General features: G+C 34.1%; 1 protein-coding gene across 1 annotated transcript in view; it reads left to right on the top strand.

The window, feature by feature from the left end:
* The window catches only part of Abca12 (ATP binding cassette subfamily A member 12), a 172,886-nt gene that overhangs the window by 72,565 nt on the left and 81,023 nt on the right, over positions 1-19,298 (top strand). Inside the window, exons 8-11 of the mRNA XM_074071660.1 lie at positions 2,636-2,748; positions 8,344-8,419; positions 12,620-12,738; positions 13,836-13,942. Of these exons, the coding sequence (XP_073927761.1) occupies positions 2,636-2,748; positions 8,344-8,419; positions 12,620-12,738; positions 13,836-13,942 (415 nt within the window). The remainder of the gene's footprint in view (positions 1-2,635; positions 2,749-8,343; positions 8,420-12,619; positions 12,739-13,835; positions 13,943-19,298) is intronic.

Raw genomic sequence — 19,298 nt, 5'->3', positions numbered from 1 at the left:
TTCAAGTGGGTGAGGGTGACTGAGGAACTGAATTTTTAACTTTATTTAGCTAATTAATTTAAATTTTAAAAACTTATTCTTGATTTAGTGACTGGAAATCTTTTAAGTGTGTTTGGAACAACTTGGGTATATGAATCTACTTTTTCACCTTTAAATTTAATGAAATCTAAATGCAGGGTAAGAATTTTCTTTAAAAATTTAGAATCAGCATTGAGATGCTCTTAAGTGCAAAGCCTATGGTTAATTTTTATAGCAGTGTGAGAAAGGAGATTAAATAATGCTGATGTGATAAAATTTAGGATGCATCAGATTAAATCAAATATGTATTAAAATTAGTTTCACTTGTTTCTTTTAATTTTTTAATATGACCACTAAAAAATTCAAAATTAAATATATCTTACATTATGCTTCTATTGGGACACACCTTTATGGTTGAATCTTTTATTATTATTATTATTACTATTATTATGACAATGTCATTAAAGGCCCAAATGTACTCACAAAGCCCGCTACTTCATTACCAAATTATGGTCTCATTGGCTAATTTTACCTTTATTGAACAAATAAGAGACAAATGGACCCAAGAGTAACATTCATTTCCTTCAACAAATTTTTATTTTTTAAGTTGAAAGCTGCATACAAACTAATCACCAAAATCAGATTATATAATGTTAAGGTTGTGACAGAAATTAGCAGAAAAATTAAAGAATACACATGATTTTCACCTTTTATGAGGAAGAGTCTCTGCTGAAATATGAATCAAAAATATTTTTAAAAGGTTATCTTTGCTCAGAAGACAACTTGTTTTGTTCAATTTTCACTTCTATATGATGAAGAGCAGGAAAGAAAGCCTGTAAAATAAATGAATATATCTCAATCAATGGCTGAATGGATTTCAGAAAGGATGAGGCCAAGTGTCACTACCATTTGAGTTTGTTTTACTAGAAAAAGATTAATTCAGTCTGCTAACATATTATTAATAATATGAATAACAATAATGCTAGCAGTTTTAATGAGTCTGTCAATCGTCGATCTTTGAAATTGTTAATTTGTGGGACTGCAGATAAAGTGAGTTAAACCAAGGGCCAGGCTGGTAGAAGTCTGGCCAAGATCTGTGACACCCATTCAACTGGTGTGCATGTTACCAAGTAACCCAAAGACAGGGCCTGAAGTATCAACTATCGTGTATGAAGAGGAGAGATTAAAAAAATATGGCCATGCCTCCCTATGGGTAATAAGTTAACAAGCCTGTGGTTCTGTGCATGAATGTTCAGCGTTCCTCATCTCCTATCATGTTGAGGCACAGACAATACGTAGAGAGGATCAAACAGACAGCTTCCAGCTCTATTTATTACTAAAGGAATAGCTTTTGCAACTTATATAACTTTTGGAATTTTAGTTTTCCCATCTCAAAACAGAGCAAATAAAATGGAGTTCATGGAATTATTAAAGGACTACAATTAAAATATACACACATGTATATACATAATGTACATATATATGTAAACACATACCCATAGCTATATGTATATCCTTATATTGTACCAGAAACTACCTCGGAGGCACTTAAAATTTACCTTTCTTAACAGTTTTCATTCATGTCTAGGGGACTAAAACTAAATGATCTTAATTGAAATTTTGAAAATTCCCCAAAACATTACATACTACCATGAAAGTACATCCTCATACTGGACCTATTACTGGAGTAAGCTTTCCTTTTACTAAGAAAACTTGATAGGGAAAAGTGTTAGCTACTTTGTAACTTCACAATGGGAAATTGTTAACAAAAATCTTTTATTTTAGTCACTACCCAAGTTAAAGCATTGACTAAGACTTAATTGTTGGTATAAATTACTGTATTTGTGACATACAGACATCCTTCTTAGTAGCAACATTTCTTTAAAAACTGTACTAATGACTATAATGGAATCAAAAAGCATTTCTGAAATAATTAATTAGGTTTGGGAAATACAGAATGAACTAAAGTAAAAGTGAATTTGTTGATTGTCATATCTCCAGTGTAGACTGCCCATCTTATTGTTAACATAAAAGTCATAGGAACACAGTGCCAGTTAGTTTGGATATTAATTTTGAGCTAGTTTTGGATAGTGCCTATGGGTCACTTAGAGGACAGAATACAGTCTTGAATTAATGCATGCTCCAATTTTTAAAAAAATGTCAGCATTGGTGTAGTAAAAGACAAATACGTATAAAATGCTTAAGTAGCAATTATTTCTGAAACTGGATCCTTTACCTGGGCTTGATTTTTCACAAAAATAATTTCCAATATTTAATTTTTTCCCTTTGATTAAAACAGAAGGTATCTTTTCCTTGCAATTGTTTTTCTTAACCACTTGTCTATGTCTTAAGAGAAAAAACCTGATGGGAACTTTGCTCCCTATTTCAAGGTCTTTGAGTCTTGAGCCTTCACAATCTCTGCTGTGGTTCAAGAACATTTTGCAAGGATTTTGTGCATGAACAGAAAAATAAGTAATTAAATTACAAAAGAAGCATCTTGTCTTTTATGTTATAAGAATAATTTCTATACGGTAGTCATTTTCTCCTTGGATAACCTTTTATTTCTGTCTGCAAGCCTTGAAACACAATCTGGTTTAATTGTTTTTCAACTCGTTAGGATGCTGCTAGTGGTACAGAAGGTTTATCCACATGCTGAATCTAATGAAGGTTTCAGAATCCTCCAAAAGTCTGTTAAACATCTGCTGTATACCCTGGACTCCTCAGCTCAAGGTATTATATTTCCTTCTAACTATATTAAATTCATTGTCACAAAGCCCATCAGAAATATAAAGCAGAGTGCAACTGAAGTCATCATGGGTAGATGATATTATTTGTAGGTGGGAACATATGCTACTCTGGGTCTTGGGTTGAAATGTGGAGAAAGGAAGAAATGCCTACAAAGAGGCTATGAGTTTCTAGGATTTCTCTTTAGGTGAAAATGTTCTCATTAGCTTATAAAACTGTTTGTATTTGGGATGGAAAACAAATACCAGGAAGTAAGCTTCAACAAACAGATTTTCACCACTATTTTTTGAAATAACAACCTACACTGAATTCTAGATTTTTGACCTCGTTTCTGAACTTGAATTTTTTTCTTAAGTCAGGAGGACTTTTTCGTTAGTTAAAATATACCCTCAACCAACCATGTTGAAAATGCATGGTGGACATCAAAACAAGAATAAATCAGTACAATCCACTGTCACCTCTAGTAAGACAAGGTGTAGCATGTTGCTCTTGAGTCAGAAAAATGTAACCTTTGCCTGTACAGAACAGCATTATCTACCATTTACATGGAAACACACAGATTGATGCAAAGGTTTAGAGCTGGAAGGAATAAATCCCTATTTCCCAAGTAAAATGTTGGATTAATATTTACCTCTCCTGAATGATTTTAGAATTATACTTTCTTATCTGAGTTTGTCAGCTTTTAAGTACTTTTGCTTCTGGATTATAAAGTAAGCATCAAATGAAAAGCTGTTCATTGTAGTGTCTTAAAATAATAGTTTTCATGTGAAAAGAAGGTTTGAAAAGGCTTTGAAGAGTTCTCACTGGAGGGTCCAGCATACTCTTGGATACTAGTTCCTATTAGTCAAGATTTTTTTTTAAGATCTACAATTACAGAATTAATGGCTAGTTTGCAAGATCAATTGTTAAATTTAATGGTCCTAAGGAACATTACAAAAGAAGATTTCATCTTAAAATTCCAGGCCAAAGAACTAGATGGTGCACCAAAAAACTCTGATTATTTCCTCAGTATTTGTTATATTTGCATTTTAAAGATGAGAATTTACTATCTTTTTCCTTTTCATCTTCAGACTCACACCTTAGAATTCATATAAAGTGACAAGATTAAGATATTTTTCCCAAAGAACAAAAGCTCATCTGTGCCTTAGATCTGTGCCTTAGAAGTCAGAAAAGCAGCACCTCTTATGAACTAGGCAACAAAACACTTTTCCTAGTGAATGATGCAATTTAGTTTTCCTTTTTTAACAATGGTCATGCCTTAAGTCCGTAAATATGCTAATGACCTTAAAAATTATTAAAGTATCAAGGGACAGTCAAAATGACAAGGTGATACATCCAGGAAAAGTATTTTTATCTGAAAAATTTGGTGTGCTTAGTTTTTCTTTGTTTTGTTTTTTTGGGTACTGGGGTTTGAACTCAGGACCTTCACCTTGAGCGACTCCACCAGCCCTATTTTTGTGAAGGGTTTTTTTGAGATAGGGTCTCGAGGAACTTTCTTCCCTTGGGCTGGCTACGAACCTTGATCCTCCTGATCTCTGCCTCCTGTGCAGCTAGGATTACTGGCATGAGCCACTTTCCTTTGTTTTTAAACCTAATGCCCTTTCGATATCATACGGTGCAGCAGCTGTATTAATGTCTAACTCCATGAGTCATTAACCCCAAGTCTCTACCTGCTTGAGCAGAAATTGCATGGCCTTTGAAAAAATTTTTTAGGTATTTTTGGAAATCATTCAGGGAACTAAACTTGAACCAGTGACAAATTTAACAACCCAGAAGTCTCTGGCCCTGAGTGCAGGTAAATGCTACACGGCCCAGTCCGTGCTAACTTAGTCTTCATGGTGCTCAGCAGTATTTTTGAAGTGAATGTACTTTTCCCTTTGTTTTACACTCACTTAAGCTGGAATGGGTGGTATCTCATGGTGGAGTTACTTGGCTCTCTAATGTATGACAGGGTTACGATAGCTTTGTAGATCTTATAGCACTCTTTCAAATAACGAAAATAAAAGTGTTAATTGTGTTGATGGTAAGTGCTTCATTATCTTAAATTTCTCCTATTACCATCAAAACAAAAAAAAATTTTTATGAGATGCAGTTATTATCCCATTTCACAGGCGAAGAAACTGAAGCAAAAGGAGGCTGGGCACTTTGCCTATGTTAGCTAAGCCAGTAGAGGATTAGAAACTGGTTCTGTCTGTCCCCAAAGCCTTGAGCTCTTTTATAGATGGCCTCACTGACATTTTCCTTTCTGGGACATAGACAGAGTTGAGTCCATGGTTTCCCACTAGAATATTCAAGTGCTTGCCACTAGAGAGGCTCGGCACTCCTGATGAGGTGTGGCTAGCCATACCACACTTCCTCCCAGAGGACATAGTTTTACAGAGTCATCCTCCATTCCTCTCCACACCCTGATTTCTACACATTTCCTCCTCCCTGCATCTATCTCTGATCTAACCTGAATTCTGAACATGCTTCAGGGGTTCTTCAGAAGCCTCCCCAGGAATGTGAGTGGAAGCATGGGGATTCTAATAAACCCTGGGAAGGAGGCTTTCTCCCAACTTTCTGTATTTAGGATCTAATTCTCAGCTCAGCCAGCATCTCCAATACCCAGTTATTCAACTCCAGTGCTGCCATTTATAAAGGCTGAGTAAGGAGCAGAGATCACCTTTGTGACTTGTTGGAATTTGCTCTTTTATAAAATAGCAAATTACATGAAATTACATCTTTAAATAGAAAACAATTCTTACTGATGGGAAAACATTATCTGTACACAAGAAGACTGTGTGTGCCATTTTAAAATATGCCTAATTACACAAAAAAATCAAAGCAGTATACTTTTTAAAGGTTTGTAACATTTTCAACTTTGTTGAGATCTGTTTATTACAGTATATCTTCTGAAACATTTTATAGTTCTTATTGGCTAGAGAGAAAGTTTCTATTTAAATTCAGGATCAACCCTCCTTCAAGGAAATAGTTATTCCAGCTGCAAAAATACTTCTCTTTCTCAACCAAATTGCTTTGATACCTTCACTAAAAAAAACCAAACATGTATGTGAGCTATTTTTGAACTTTGTTCTGTTTAACCTATGACCTTTGCTGTCATAGCTTAATTATTGTTGTTTAAAGTTTTGAACTTTTTTGAAACAGGTCTGACTATGTAGCTCACACTGGTTTTGTACTCACTAGATAGCCCAGGCTGGCCTTGAACTCACAAACCTCCTGCCTCAACCTCCCAAGTGCTATGATTACAGGTGTGCACTATCATGCCCTGCAGTTTCAGGAATTAAAATCAAACAGTGCCAGTCCTTCAGGTTCATTCTTTCTAAGATATTTTGGGCTAGTCTATGTCTTTTGCATTTACAAATAAATTTTAGAATAAAGTTATCTTTTTTTGTACAACAAAATCTACTTTTGATTTTCATTGCAATGAGAATGAATCTGTATATTGATTTGAGAAAAACTGATATCTTAGCATCCCACTAATATGTATTTCTATTTTCATTTACATATTATTTCATTGTTCTTGACAAAATTTGATAGTTTTAATTATACAAATTTTTACACAGCTTTGTAAAAAATTATTTTCTATTTTGTGCTTTCTTATACTATTTCAAATACTTTAAAATTTAAAAAATAAATTCAGGATCAACTGTATCATTGATCATATAAAGTTAATTTCTATTATTTACTATAATAATGATATAAAAGAGAAACTCCATATGCAAGTATGAATTAACTTGCTGAACCTCAAGTAGAAGTGCAAAGTGAGCAAGATTTGATCTTGAAAAAGAGGAGAGCACATACAGGAGATATAGGAATAGGTAGAAAACCCAAAACATGAAAGCGTTTGATGTCCCCACTCCAGAGGAACTAATACAGAAACCTTAAGACGACAGGTTATCATGAGCAGGGGATCAGGAACCAATGTAAAGATCAGTTAGAGATGAATCAACATGGGTCCTAACACATGGGTACATGAAAGCAATAGTAGGAATCTTTCTGTATAGCTATCCTTAACTCAACTAACAAAAAAGTTTTGTCTTTCTTATTATGCTTATTCTTTTCTCCAACAAAATCAGTCACAAAGGCAGAACAGGACCTGCCTGAAACTGAGGAGGGGAGGTGGGGGAAGGTGGGGGAGGTAGGCAGGGTGGAAAAATGACCCAAACAATGTATGCACATGTAAATAAATGAACAACAACAACAAAAAATAAACAAATTTAAAAAAAGATTTGATCTTGAAAAAAGTTTTATATACTTTTATACTGAAAAACATGAATCTGGACATATTTCTATCCTTGAGCATTCTGTATCTGGATACAAACAAGTAATAGGCATTATCATGACGAATTAGGTTTATCTTTCTTCTTGGTGATGTGTGTTCTCTAGGCAGAACAATATTATCCAGTTGTATCTTGAGCAAAAGCCAGGAAAACTATTGTGCTGAACAGGAAAACTTCAGAAGTCAGTCGGGGCCAAGGCAACTTCTTCAAACATGAATAATACAGCAGGTAGACAGGAAGTTTTGAATTCTGGGATATTCTTTTTTACACATATGTTAATTTAAGTAAAATAAGTGATCATCACCAGAAAAGCAGGTGGTTGCACAGGTTTGGGCAAAGCCCTTTTTAGAAAGGTTTATGATACACTACCTAGAAACTAGAACTAAAAAAAGCTGGCAATAAACCATCCTATTGAAAATCATTAGACTAACGTTTAAAGTGATAGCATTGAAACACACTGGATTATTTATGAAAAATGAGTAGTGCCTGAAGAGAAGGCTGAAATAAGTGGCATTCTTTTCCTAGCGATTACTTAAAGCTTTGGATTTATGGTAATTTTATTTATGTTGTGACCATTTAAAGAATTTTCATTCCCACTTTTTGTGTGAATGCTTATTTTTGTAATTATACAAAGTCTGCAGCAAGCTGAATCAATGTCCTATTTAACTTCTGGGGGCAACTTAATGTTGAATTAGATCTTCACATATAGTTTCCATGATATCCAATTTAAGGATTATGTTCCATACTCTGCCCCTTATTATTTGAGAAGACTCTAAATAATTCTGTTAACATTAGGCAATTTGCATTTATGGCTGCATTCAATGATCAGTGATTGCTTTTCAGAAGATAGAAAATACAGATTAGTGATGGCAGTTGTTTTCTAAGTCTACATTATAAACAACCAAAGTCTCCCACTCCCCCTCCCACAAAAAAATTCAGTGACACATTAAGACTGAAGTTGGTTGTATTTGATTAACAAATCATGTGTTAGTCAACCTTCATTATATTATTTAAGAGACATCTATGCATATAGGTCTTGGGAAAAAATAATGTACTGGTTTGATGCATACAGTAGGAATTTATTAGGAATGCATGTGTTTGACCATTGGATTGTTTGATTAGTAAGCACCCATTTCCTATAAATTCCTGTTTCCAACAAAAGGAGCATAAATATCTTTTGGAAAAGAAATTTCAGATTTTTGTATTTTCCCCCATTAATTTGACTTAGGATACTTTTTGCTGAGAAGAAAAAAAATCTCTAAGCAAACAATTTTTACCTAAATAAATATTATTACTTTAGGTGATGCTGATAATATAACACACGTGTGGAGTGAGGACGATGGACAGACACTATCTCCAAGCAGTTTGGCTGCACAGTAAGTCTTTGTAAATTGTATGTAACTTGGGTGAATAAGCAATCAAAACAGTTCATAAACATAATTTTCTTATCAGTGGGTCAAACTATAAAACAGAAAAATCAACTATTGAAACACCAAAGGAAAGGACATTGTTGAAGTGTACTAAAGTTGAAACTATTTTTATGTTATTCAACATAATTTGTGAATTCTACGATTATATAACTAGATCTATAGTGTCGTGTCTGGATTTGTTCCTTTATGCCTGTGAAAAGAATCTAGCTGGAGGTCCAGGGTTTGATTCTTTTAAGGACTTTCACTGTGAAAAATATATAAACATCTTTCCTAGTTTGATCAGCCTGTATAGAAAAATACCATAAACGAGGCAGGTTATAAACAATATAAGCTTATTTTTTACCTTCTGGAGGCTGGAAAATCCAAAATCAAGGTGGTGGTGTAGGCTTGTGTAGTCTCTGATCAGAAGATTCTCAGATTCTTTGTGTCCACATGGAAGCATCCAGGCAGGACATGTGGGTTCAGCAAGGGAGGTAATGGAGTTTATTAAAGGTTAAGGAAAGGAGTTACAAAAAGCCATGGTAAAAAAAAAAAAAAAAAACAAAAAGCCATGGTAGGGCCAAGTAGAAGCCAGAAGAAAAGAGAGCATCTTCCTCTTTTTCAGGTGCTTTTAAAACCTATGCTAACCCGTGGAAGGGAAAAAACCCCTGGTGATTCTCAACTACCAATAATTGATGAGTGGGGAGGGCATAGTTGAGATAAGGGTGGTTTGAGTTGTCTCTGAGCCAGGGTGTTAATAACCTACACATTGAAAAGAAGGCCCAGAGAAAGAGAAGAAAGTTCAACCTGAAATACAATATTAAGCTGTGTATGTTTTAAGAGTCCCAGACTTTTTCTAACTTAGTCTGCCTCAGCAGCAGATTTGGTGTTTTCACTGCCTACTTTCTGGTTCATATATGGCACCTTCTCACTGCGTCCTCACATGGTGGAAGGAACAGACGACCTCTCTGCAACTGCTTTTATAAAAGAAATAATCCCATTCATAAGGGTAGAACCTCATGACCTAATCACTTCCCAAATGCCTCATTTTCTAATATAATCACCTGGGGAGTTAGGATTTCAATTTATGACTATTTTGGGGGACAACAAACATCCAGACCATAGCAACATCTAATTTTTCACATGATAATTTCTTCTGGCTTTTAAAGAATTAAAACATTACTTATTTCTAATCAAGCTAATGCAAAATTTGTTTGCTTTCAGTGGTATTCAAGAAGGCAAAATTATTATAGACAATTTAATTTTGGACTTTATTGTAATATATAAAGTCCCAAGTATAGGCAGTGAAAATGACAGTAGTAATCATGGCATCTAAAGATCCTAAATGTGAACAGATTCCTAAAGTAACTTTAATAATTATGGTGGGGGATGCAGGTGGTTCCTTATAGTAGATGATTAAGTAAGTTCCTGTACTTCAAGGCAAATTTAGAGACTAGATGGCCTGTTACATAAAGGTTTTGGTAGCCTGATAAATTATACTATTGCAATACTTTGACTTTAATCCTCCAAAATACATCTTTGTGCTAGTGCAAACTTGTACAAATGCAAGCAAAGAGTAGAAGGATATGGAAAGGTTAACCAATGCTTACTAAATTATAGTTAGATAGAAGGAAGAAATTCTGGCATAGTAGAGTGACTATAGGTAGTGTACTATATATTTCAAAAAACTAAAAGAAAGGATTTTGAATATTTGCCCCAGAAAGAAATGACAAATGTTTAGCATAATTTAAACACTGCACAATGTATACGTATATCAAAATATTACACAGTACCCTATAAATATATACAATTTACATATCAGTCAAAATAAATTAAATAATAATGAGAAAAGATAACTTATTTTTAACCATATTTTCTCTAAAATAGAACCTATGTAGTTGTTTATAACTTTCTACTATTTAATGAAAAGTTTTCTAACTCTCAGGAGATTCTAGGCAGAATGCCTACATAAGCAAGTGTTTCCTGTTTCTCCTGCCATCTCCCTCCTCCTCTGTGATGCCTGATCCAGGAGCTTCTCCCAGAAAGACTGAGTTCTAGGACAATTTCTCCCTAGCCAGGCTGCCGTGGTTGAAATAGTTAAGTTTTAAAAACACCATTCCTATATAACCATCAAAAGTAATAAGAAAAATTTAAAATCATTTAAACTAATGCAAGTGGATGCTTACTCCTGAGGCGAGGTATCTTTATCAGAGCCAAGAGGCACCCAGAGCGTTGACAATGCCAGAACTTCTGTCCTGAAAATTCTGCAGCAATGTAGTTAGTTGCTGACAGCTAGTTGACAGTTTATTAGAAATAATTCAATACTTTTAAGATGGCTCTTGTTGTGATTGATGAAATTAACGGATTTCTTATCTTCAGACTTCCTTTCCATTCTCACTTTAAAATAATCACAGAGTGGCAACAGTGGCACCAGATAAAAAGGATTTTTTGGTTTAGAGTTTCTCTGAGGAAACTACTCAAAACTACTTTTTTTCTCATAGTTCTTCTCCAAGATTATTTTTGTCTTAAGGTCTTGTGTGCGTGAGTGTGCATGTGTGTAACACATCCATAGCTTCCTTTTTATTTTGAACACTCTTGGAAAGTAGGTAAGATTTTGTACAAAGGATACATAAATCAAATGGTTTAAAAGATTCATTGGGTATTTATGCCAGAACAGTGACCTATACACATGGAATTTTAATTTTTGGAGTGTATTAATTTATTTTCAGAATATTTGGCAATCGAATGTTCCCAATAAAACTAAAAAAAGGGCTTGGACAATATTTCAATATCACTTTCAACACAACTATTGTCTTTCTAAACTTGACATTACACTCTGGGAATCTCTTGTTCCAGTCCATTTGGAAGGTTAGGCCAACATTTTGCTGCAAAGCATCGCACCCTAGTAGAACTGGCTCTGTACTTAAGACACAGGAAAACAAACCCAAAAGGATGAAGAACAATGCTGTGAGCACATAAATCATTGTGACCTTGACTTGACTTGGTTTGACTTGACTCACTGATATGTGGGTGATGTGACAGTTCATGACATCTGACTATATGTTGACATGACTTGATAGCATATGATTAACTTATACAGTGAGGTTAGTATTATTATCTCTCACATTTCTGTTGGGTTTTTAATAGCTATAGGGTGATTCAGAAATCCTCCTGGTATGTGGTTTCTTTTAGTTTGGCCAAAAAATGTAGTATATCCAATATTACCGTGTCCTTTATTTGCAAATTGGTAAATGGCATTTATGATATGAAGGAGGCTTTGATAGATAATAAGGATAACTGTCTAAAAGCTCAATGGTCTAAGAAAACCAAATATAGTATTATCCAGAGAATCTAGTCAAGGAAAGACCTAGGTAAAATCAGAGGGCTTTTTAAAAATTCTGTAGTGTATAAATTATATATAAATGATAGCCATATGGCCACTACACTTTTATCTTACTGCCAAGTTAGCGACTGTTCCTATCATTAATGTTTCTTTCCAAAGTTCCCTAAGGATCCAGTGTTGTTAGCCCACATTTGAACATGCAGAGGTTTCTTTAATGCTAAGCAAACATTTTCCTACATTTATGAGCTATTCCTGGATAAGTCTCTGCCACTGGTATTTTAGTAAAACCGGTGTTAAATGTCTGGTAGGACTAATTATTAGTTATTTTTGTGCAGTATGCAGTTTAATTCAAAGCAGATGGCCTCCATATCAGGCACTGGCATTTATTGTTTCTTCATTGTACACACAATTCAATAGTAGATGCTAAAGGAAGAAGCTACAAAATAGGCAGCCTTACAGCTGAGGTGACAGGGCATACGTCACACACCCACACACCCACTCAGGTATATAATCCTCGAAAATCTTCACCGTGCCCTCACGTGGTAGTCAATTTGAAAGAAAACTAGAAAGTGCTTAATTTGAAAGCAAATATTAAAATAATGAAATCTAGCAATAAGGCCCAGGGAAAAAGTGAGCTTGCAGAGAATTCAGAGTAGTGCTGCCTTTGCGCAGCTGGGCTGGGTGAAGGAAGGCATCTAATTTCCCAGTGTTTTAATACTCAAGCCAACCAAAGACATACAACCTGGCACTAATGTGATCTCAACAACATGGCTTTGCTTGGCTTTTAGATGGATTAATCTGCATATTTTTTCCTGATTTTATAGGCTCCTGATTCTGGAAAACTTTGAAGAAGCCATCTTAAATATGTCATTAAATAGTCCTTATTTTCCTTACTTGTCATGTGTGAGAAATGTGACTGACAATTTGGCCAGGGGATCACAAGGTAATTCTCTCCTTAATAGTAAATGTTGCTTATGGTTTCTATTTCTGTTCAAAGGATTAAATCTTTTAAGATATTTGCTTATGAATGTCTTAAAAAATATATAGAAAAAATACAGAAAAATATAGAAAGAAGTTTTTCATATATGCCAGTTTCAGTATGGTGATTTGATAAATGAAGTAAATATCTAATCATATTATTTTATTATTCTATATTATATTATTCTATATTGCTGCTACTAGTGTCAGCTGGTCACTTGACAAACTAATTTAAGATGGCCAAATACTGGATAGTGTGACAATGACCAACTGGATAAACTTTCCAATGTTTAGAATCATTGGGGTCCACAGAACCAACCCTTCATGACATATCTCTGTCCTTACTACTCTTAGCTGTTAAAAAGTAATGAGGAATGATGGCATAGAGTTCTAAAAACAGATGGAAATTATGGAAACAAAACCTTTTTTGTGGCAGACTGTTTTCACTTTCCTACCCTCACATATTGTTTTCAATTTTCTGTCTATGTGAGCAACCATAAAGATTATAATTAAACATTTCTCTTATTTTTTAAGAGAAAACATTTATTTTCTCACATTTTCTAAGAAACACAACCTTTTTTCATTTACCAAAATATTTTTTGAAGCTTGATAGCAAGCAAACAGCACAATACATATTTAAGCCTGGTCTTTGTTTAACTGGACATTAATTAATAAAGGCTAGAAGTTTATATTTATATCACAGTAATTATACAACCTACTATCTCCCAAATACTTCAACTTAATAGTATATCCAGAAGTCAGAAATAAAAGCATATTTAATTCATAAAGAACCAAAACTATGTAGCAGGTGCTAGAAATATTTTTATCTCTAAGTAGAATATCTATGAATATTTTAAAAATAATGAACTGTACAGTTCACATGGGTCAAGGAAAGGTTAAATTTTTACTTATCTTACATTTATATTGAACTAGGTTATAATCTTTAAAAAATTTAGTAATAAATTAGGATAAAATTATCTTTCAAACATGCTTTTGAAAGGGAGCTATAAGGGGAAAGTAATGGTGCAGTTCATGTGAAGTAACTTTTTCCCTTCCCTACAGAAAATCTAAGACTTCTGCAGTCTACAATTCAATTTAAAAAATCTTTTCTTCGAAATGGTTCCTATGAGGATTACTTCCCTCCAGTTATTGAAGTCCTGAAATCAAAAGTAAGCTATGGAAGAAAAAAAAAAATCAGTACTTCCTATAATACTTTGGCAAGATACTTTTAATTTAAGCTTTAAATCTGATCTTTGCAAATAATGACCCTATTTTGATTTATGCTTAAAAAAGGGTGCTAAAAGTGTTTGGTCTTACATAATGGTCTTTGTTTTGATCACTGGTCATCTCTACATAAAATGGTCCATGAGAGCCTCCCTATAGTACATAAAAATAGGAATGGCTAATGATACAAATCTTGTTAAGTGTCATAATTTGGAAAAGGAGTCATAATATGATTTTTTATTTGAGATTTCTCTAGTTTTTAAATCTGTAAAAAGATTTTGAAGGCTGGTATTTTGACTTTACAGTGTATAAAAATCTTAAAAGATGATTCACCTATTTTTATTATTTCCATTGGAAGCAGAAACTAACAAGTCACATTAAAATGTATGACATTGAAGAAGGGGGGTAAAAGTGACCAAAGATTTTTTAAAGCTCTTAAGTTTAAATAAGTTCATATTTATTTGTCTATTGTTCTTTGTTAAGCTCATGCATATAATATATAGTTTTATCATGAAATTCACTTCATTTCTTAAACAACCCTATTAAGTTTTAAAAACAGCTTTGCTAGTAAGAACAGTAGTTTAATTGGATTTATGTAACCAGGGATACAGTAAAATTAGAACTGGTTTATTCAGGGCAAGCAAGGCTATTCGCCGTATAGTCAACAGGGTATAATTAAGCAACATGTAAAACATTATATCCATGTACATGACAAATAAATAAGCTAGTTACATTATTACCTTTTAGCCCCAGTCTTCTACATGAATCAAAATTCCTAATGTACTTAATTTAGCATTATCTTAATTTGTGCAAATGAGAAAGAAGTTATGCATTCATCTAGAAAATTCCTACTTATCCTTCAAGGACAAGTTTAAATGTCACCTCTTCTGAAAATTAGAGTATCACCCTTTCTCCTGTTTCCCAGACAGGATAATGACTGTCATCTGTGCTTCTATAATATTTTTCCATTTATTCTTTCCATCCATCATCTGTGCTTCCATAATACTAATTTATTTATTTCTAAGACATAACTCTAACCCCAAACTTTCTATAGTCAGTCAAGTGGAAGGAGATGGAAAGACAGACCAGTATGTGGATGAATAGTGAGAATAGTGTAGTGTGTAGACGGACAGGACTCTTGTGTGTGGGGATGGGATGTCTAACTCAGATTGCAGGGTATGGAAGTGAACACAGAATTTTGGCAGTGAAGAAAATACTGTGAGTCTTAAAGGCTGTGTAGGGTTAGGTCAGAGTCATGAATTCCAGACATGTGTTTGTAAGAAGTCAGAAGTATGAGCCTGAAAGATGGGTATCCGGTATCAGTTATGGTTACCTAGAGTCATGTTTACTTGAAGTAAATGGTGCCTATGAGAAAGGCAGGAAGGTTAGCTGTAAGAGGAAAGTTGAGCCCATGTCCTGAAAACCTCTTTCTGCTTAGTCAAGGATTTTGAATTTGATCCTGAAAACTGCAAATTTAAAGAGGGCAAATTTTCCTTTTAGAAAGAGATCTCTCTGGGATAGAAATGAGATTGGAAGGCTATTTTTGCAACAATCTAAGCAAAAAGGGAGGGTTCACAGGTTGTTAGTGGCAGAAACAAAAGAGACAGCTTCAAGAGTGATTTAGGTCAAATTGACACATGGCAACTGATGAGACGTGAGGCATAAGGAAGAGAATTTTCTAATGACAATGAGATTTCTGGCTTTGAGAATTGATTACTTGGCAATGTAGTTTTCAGCATATATAGAGTCTATTTCCACACAAAAGTATAAACTCTGATGAAAGCATGTCTTCTTCATGTCTAAAACCTCACAAAATAGTGCATAGTAGGAGCTTAAGGTTTTATTGATGAATGTATGAACAATTGAGGGTGCTAAAGTATAGAACCAGTGATGGGACTGTGCTCCCTGGGCAATTACTCATTGCAGTTCTTTACATAGGAAATAACCAGGCTGTACACAATACATACTCAGGAAATGGAAACAATACATTCTCAACCATTTATGCTAACGGAATGGGAACAAGGCTAAGAGCATTTTACAACATCATCCACAATTTGAATGTAATGCTCCCTTTGAGGGTTACATTATGCAAAATGTTGTAGAAGCCATGGAAGAGGAAATAAACTCTAATCCTTGTGCCTGGGGTAGAACATCCATTGTCACTTATAACAAGCATGGTTGCTACTTGAAATTCACAGAACCCATTCAGTGCTCAAACATGCTCCAAGAGAAGCCTCATCCAGCCTATCTCTTTACTGTTGTATCCCCGACACCTGGCACAGAGTCCAATATGTGGAAAACACGTAGAACATGTCATTGAAAGAGTGAAGACAAATTCCTGCAGCTTTATAACTGGGGATGCTCTTAATTTACTGCTTTGCCCACCCTGGTAACCAGTGTCATCATTGTCACAGTGATTTAGTGTCACTCATGACAAAACTTTTTCCATGGTATTTCTAAGATGGCAGTTTAGACCCTCTAAAATGCCTGTCATTCATTGGTAACTTTTTCTTCTGCTTCTGTTCTAGCCTAAACACTGCTTTTCTTGGGCTTCCATGTTCTCTCCTCCATTCATTGACCATTTTGTTATCCTTTTTTCTCTCCAGTCTCTTTGGTAAGAAGGAGAAATTTCTGATTGGGGGACCATGCACAAAATGGATATTCTCTGTATTAGGCAGGGATACAGATAATACACTATGTTTATTTAATACCTTTCAACTTTTAACAAGACCCTTTCCCCTTCCATTTTCCCAAGAGCTCAGAAGTGTTGCTGCTTTATCATTTTATGCTCATGGTATTTTGATATCTTCATGATTGTGTCCATCAGAATTCTGCATCAGATATATTTGGAAACTACTGGGCAATGGGGAATTCCATCATAGCTGAAATGGAGTTAGTTATGGATCATTACCAAATTATAAGCCTGAATCTGTGTTTGTGATAAAGGAGAAAGGACACCTACATGAGGGTTTGGCAAATCTGTAGCCAGAAGTCTGAAGTTAACATTTATTTTTAAAGAGAGAATTAGAATTCACTGAATGTATTGATTATTAATGGTGCATGAAACTCCCAAAGTTTAACACATGTACTGTTCTTAGATAAAAAGTAGTAAATAATAACAAATACTAAAAGCTTTTTTGTTGTTCCCTGGTGGATGTGCTCTTCAGTGCATTCCATATTATCTACCCTGACTTATATTCTTATTTCAGAGACCTAGATTTCCAAATTCTCCTTCTATATCTTTTATCTTATGGATCTAGGAGTATGTTATATGGAGTTTTACTGATTCAGAATTTTACTGATATATGGATGTCAAACTTGTAATTAAAAAACATATTTCAGTTTTTACTGGGTAAAAGCTGAAGTTTACTATACCCTCAAAACACTAATTAAAACAAAATATTGAGCCAAAAGTATTTATGCTTCTATTTAAGAAGGCACCAAAAGAACAGACCCTGGGTGGTGTTGGAAACCGGTTGGCCCCATCCAATAGAGACATAGTCATATCTGGTGTTTAGGAAATCAAGGGAAGGAACTGTGTGGTAAATATAAATATATAGTTACAGCTGGCAAAATGATTGGATCTATTCAGAATGAAAAATTTCTCTAGCAATAAGACTAGTGAGCAATAGTTTCATGTCAGAAGTCAATTATATTATTAAATACAGTAGAAAGTAGACCAGTGATAGTTGCTATCTGAAATGATCAATGATTAATTTCTAAGGCTTTCATATAGTTACTATAAACCCCACCACTATAAAGGCACCATTGTGCCTTTCTCATTTGTCATATGGAAAGAAATACTCCCAAACCTATGTCTGTACCATGAAATATTTCATTTCTGTCAAAATGTAACTACTGATTGGAAACTGAGCTACAATGAATGACACATGTATTTGCTTCTGTAGACATCATTTCAATTTTTTTTTTTTTTTTTTTTTGCCTTCTCAAAAAGAATAGCTCTAGGGTAGCTTCCAAGCACAACAGAGCTGGGTCTCCCAGAGGCAAATTCTTTTTTCCCTCAGGATGTATGATTTGGGAATATATCTTCAAAATACACAGAACATAGTGAACTGCAGAGGGGAATATAGTTGATAATTTAGAAGAAAATTATTTGATTTTCATTTTTCTCCTTTTCCTCTGAGTTTGTGATTTTTAAGCCCTTTTTTTAAATACTTTTATGGGACAAAAACACTTACTTTCCTTTAATATACAAGAGAACAGAAGAGAATTTCAATAATAATGCTGGCACTTCTGAAAAGCCAGGGGTATTCCCATGTATATTTTAAATATGGTCTCACTAGAATCCATGTGATTCTTATTTTGCAACTTAAGATTTTTAAATATTTTTGTCAACTGAATTTTTATTTGTGATAAAATACTGTCGCGTAATATTTATACATCATCACCATTTTTAACTCTTCAGTTCAGTTGTGTTAATTCCATTCACATTGTTGTGCAACCAGTTTCCAGAATACTTTTCATCATGGAAAACTGAAATTCTGTTCTCATTGAAGAACTCCTCATTGCCGCTCCTTCTAAACCTCGGGAACCCATAGTCTACTTTCTGTGCCTATGAATTTGACTCTATAAGTGGAATCATATAGTATTTTCCTTTTGTGACTGGTTTATTCCACTTAGCATAATATCCTCAAGATTCTTCAACATTGCAGCATCTAAAATAATTTCTTTCCTGTTTAAGACTAAATAATATTCCATTGAATATATATGTACTTATTTCATTGTACATTCATCTGTTCATGAATATTTGAGTTGCTTCCACCTTAACTATTGTGAAAAATACTGCTATGAATGCTGGTATACAAATCTCTCTCGAGGACCTTGTTTTCAATTCCTGAGGTATAGATCCAGAAGAGGAATTTCTGGATCATATGGTAATTCTATTTTTAATTTTATGAGGAATTACCATACTGATTTCCATAGTGGCTGCACCATTTTGAATTCCCTTCCATAGTGCACCAGGATTATAATTTCCCCAAAGATATGTTAACATATGTTATTTTCTAGTTTTCTGGTCAGAGTCATTTTGATGGATATGAGGAAGAGAGTTTTATTTAGAGATTCAAACCAATCCTGCTTTCTCTTTGCTCTTACACATGATTTAAAGTATAAATTAAAATATAAAACTAGTTAAGGTGTTTGTGATTTAAACTCAATAAAACCAAACTACATTTGTTTCCTTATTTTTTTCCTTTTTTAAACTATATTTTTAAAACCTGTGAATCTATTGTTGAAAAAGACAGGTCTAAAATGTCCAAAGGTATGATATTCTTAAGAAAG

This window comes from Castor canadensis, chromosome 4 (genome assembly GCF_047511655.1).
Source record: "Castor canadensis chromosome 4, mCasCan1.hap1v2, whole genome shotgun sequence".
Lineage (NCBI taxonomy): Eukaryota > Metazoa > Chordata > Mammalia > Rodentia > Castoridae > Castor > Castor canadensis.
This window is presented reverse-complemented; position numbering and strand designations above follow the sequence as displayed.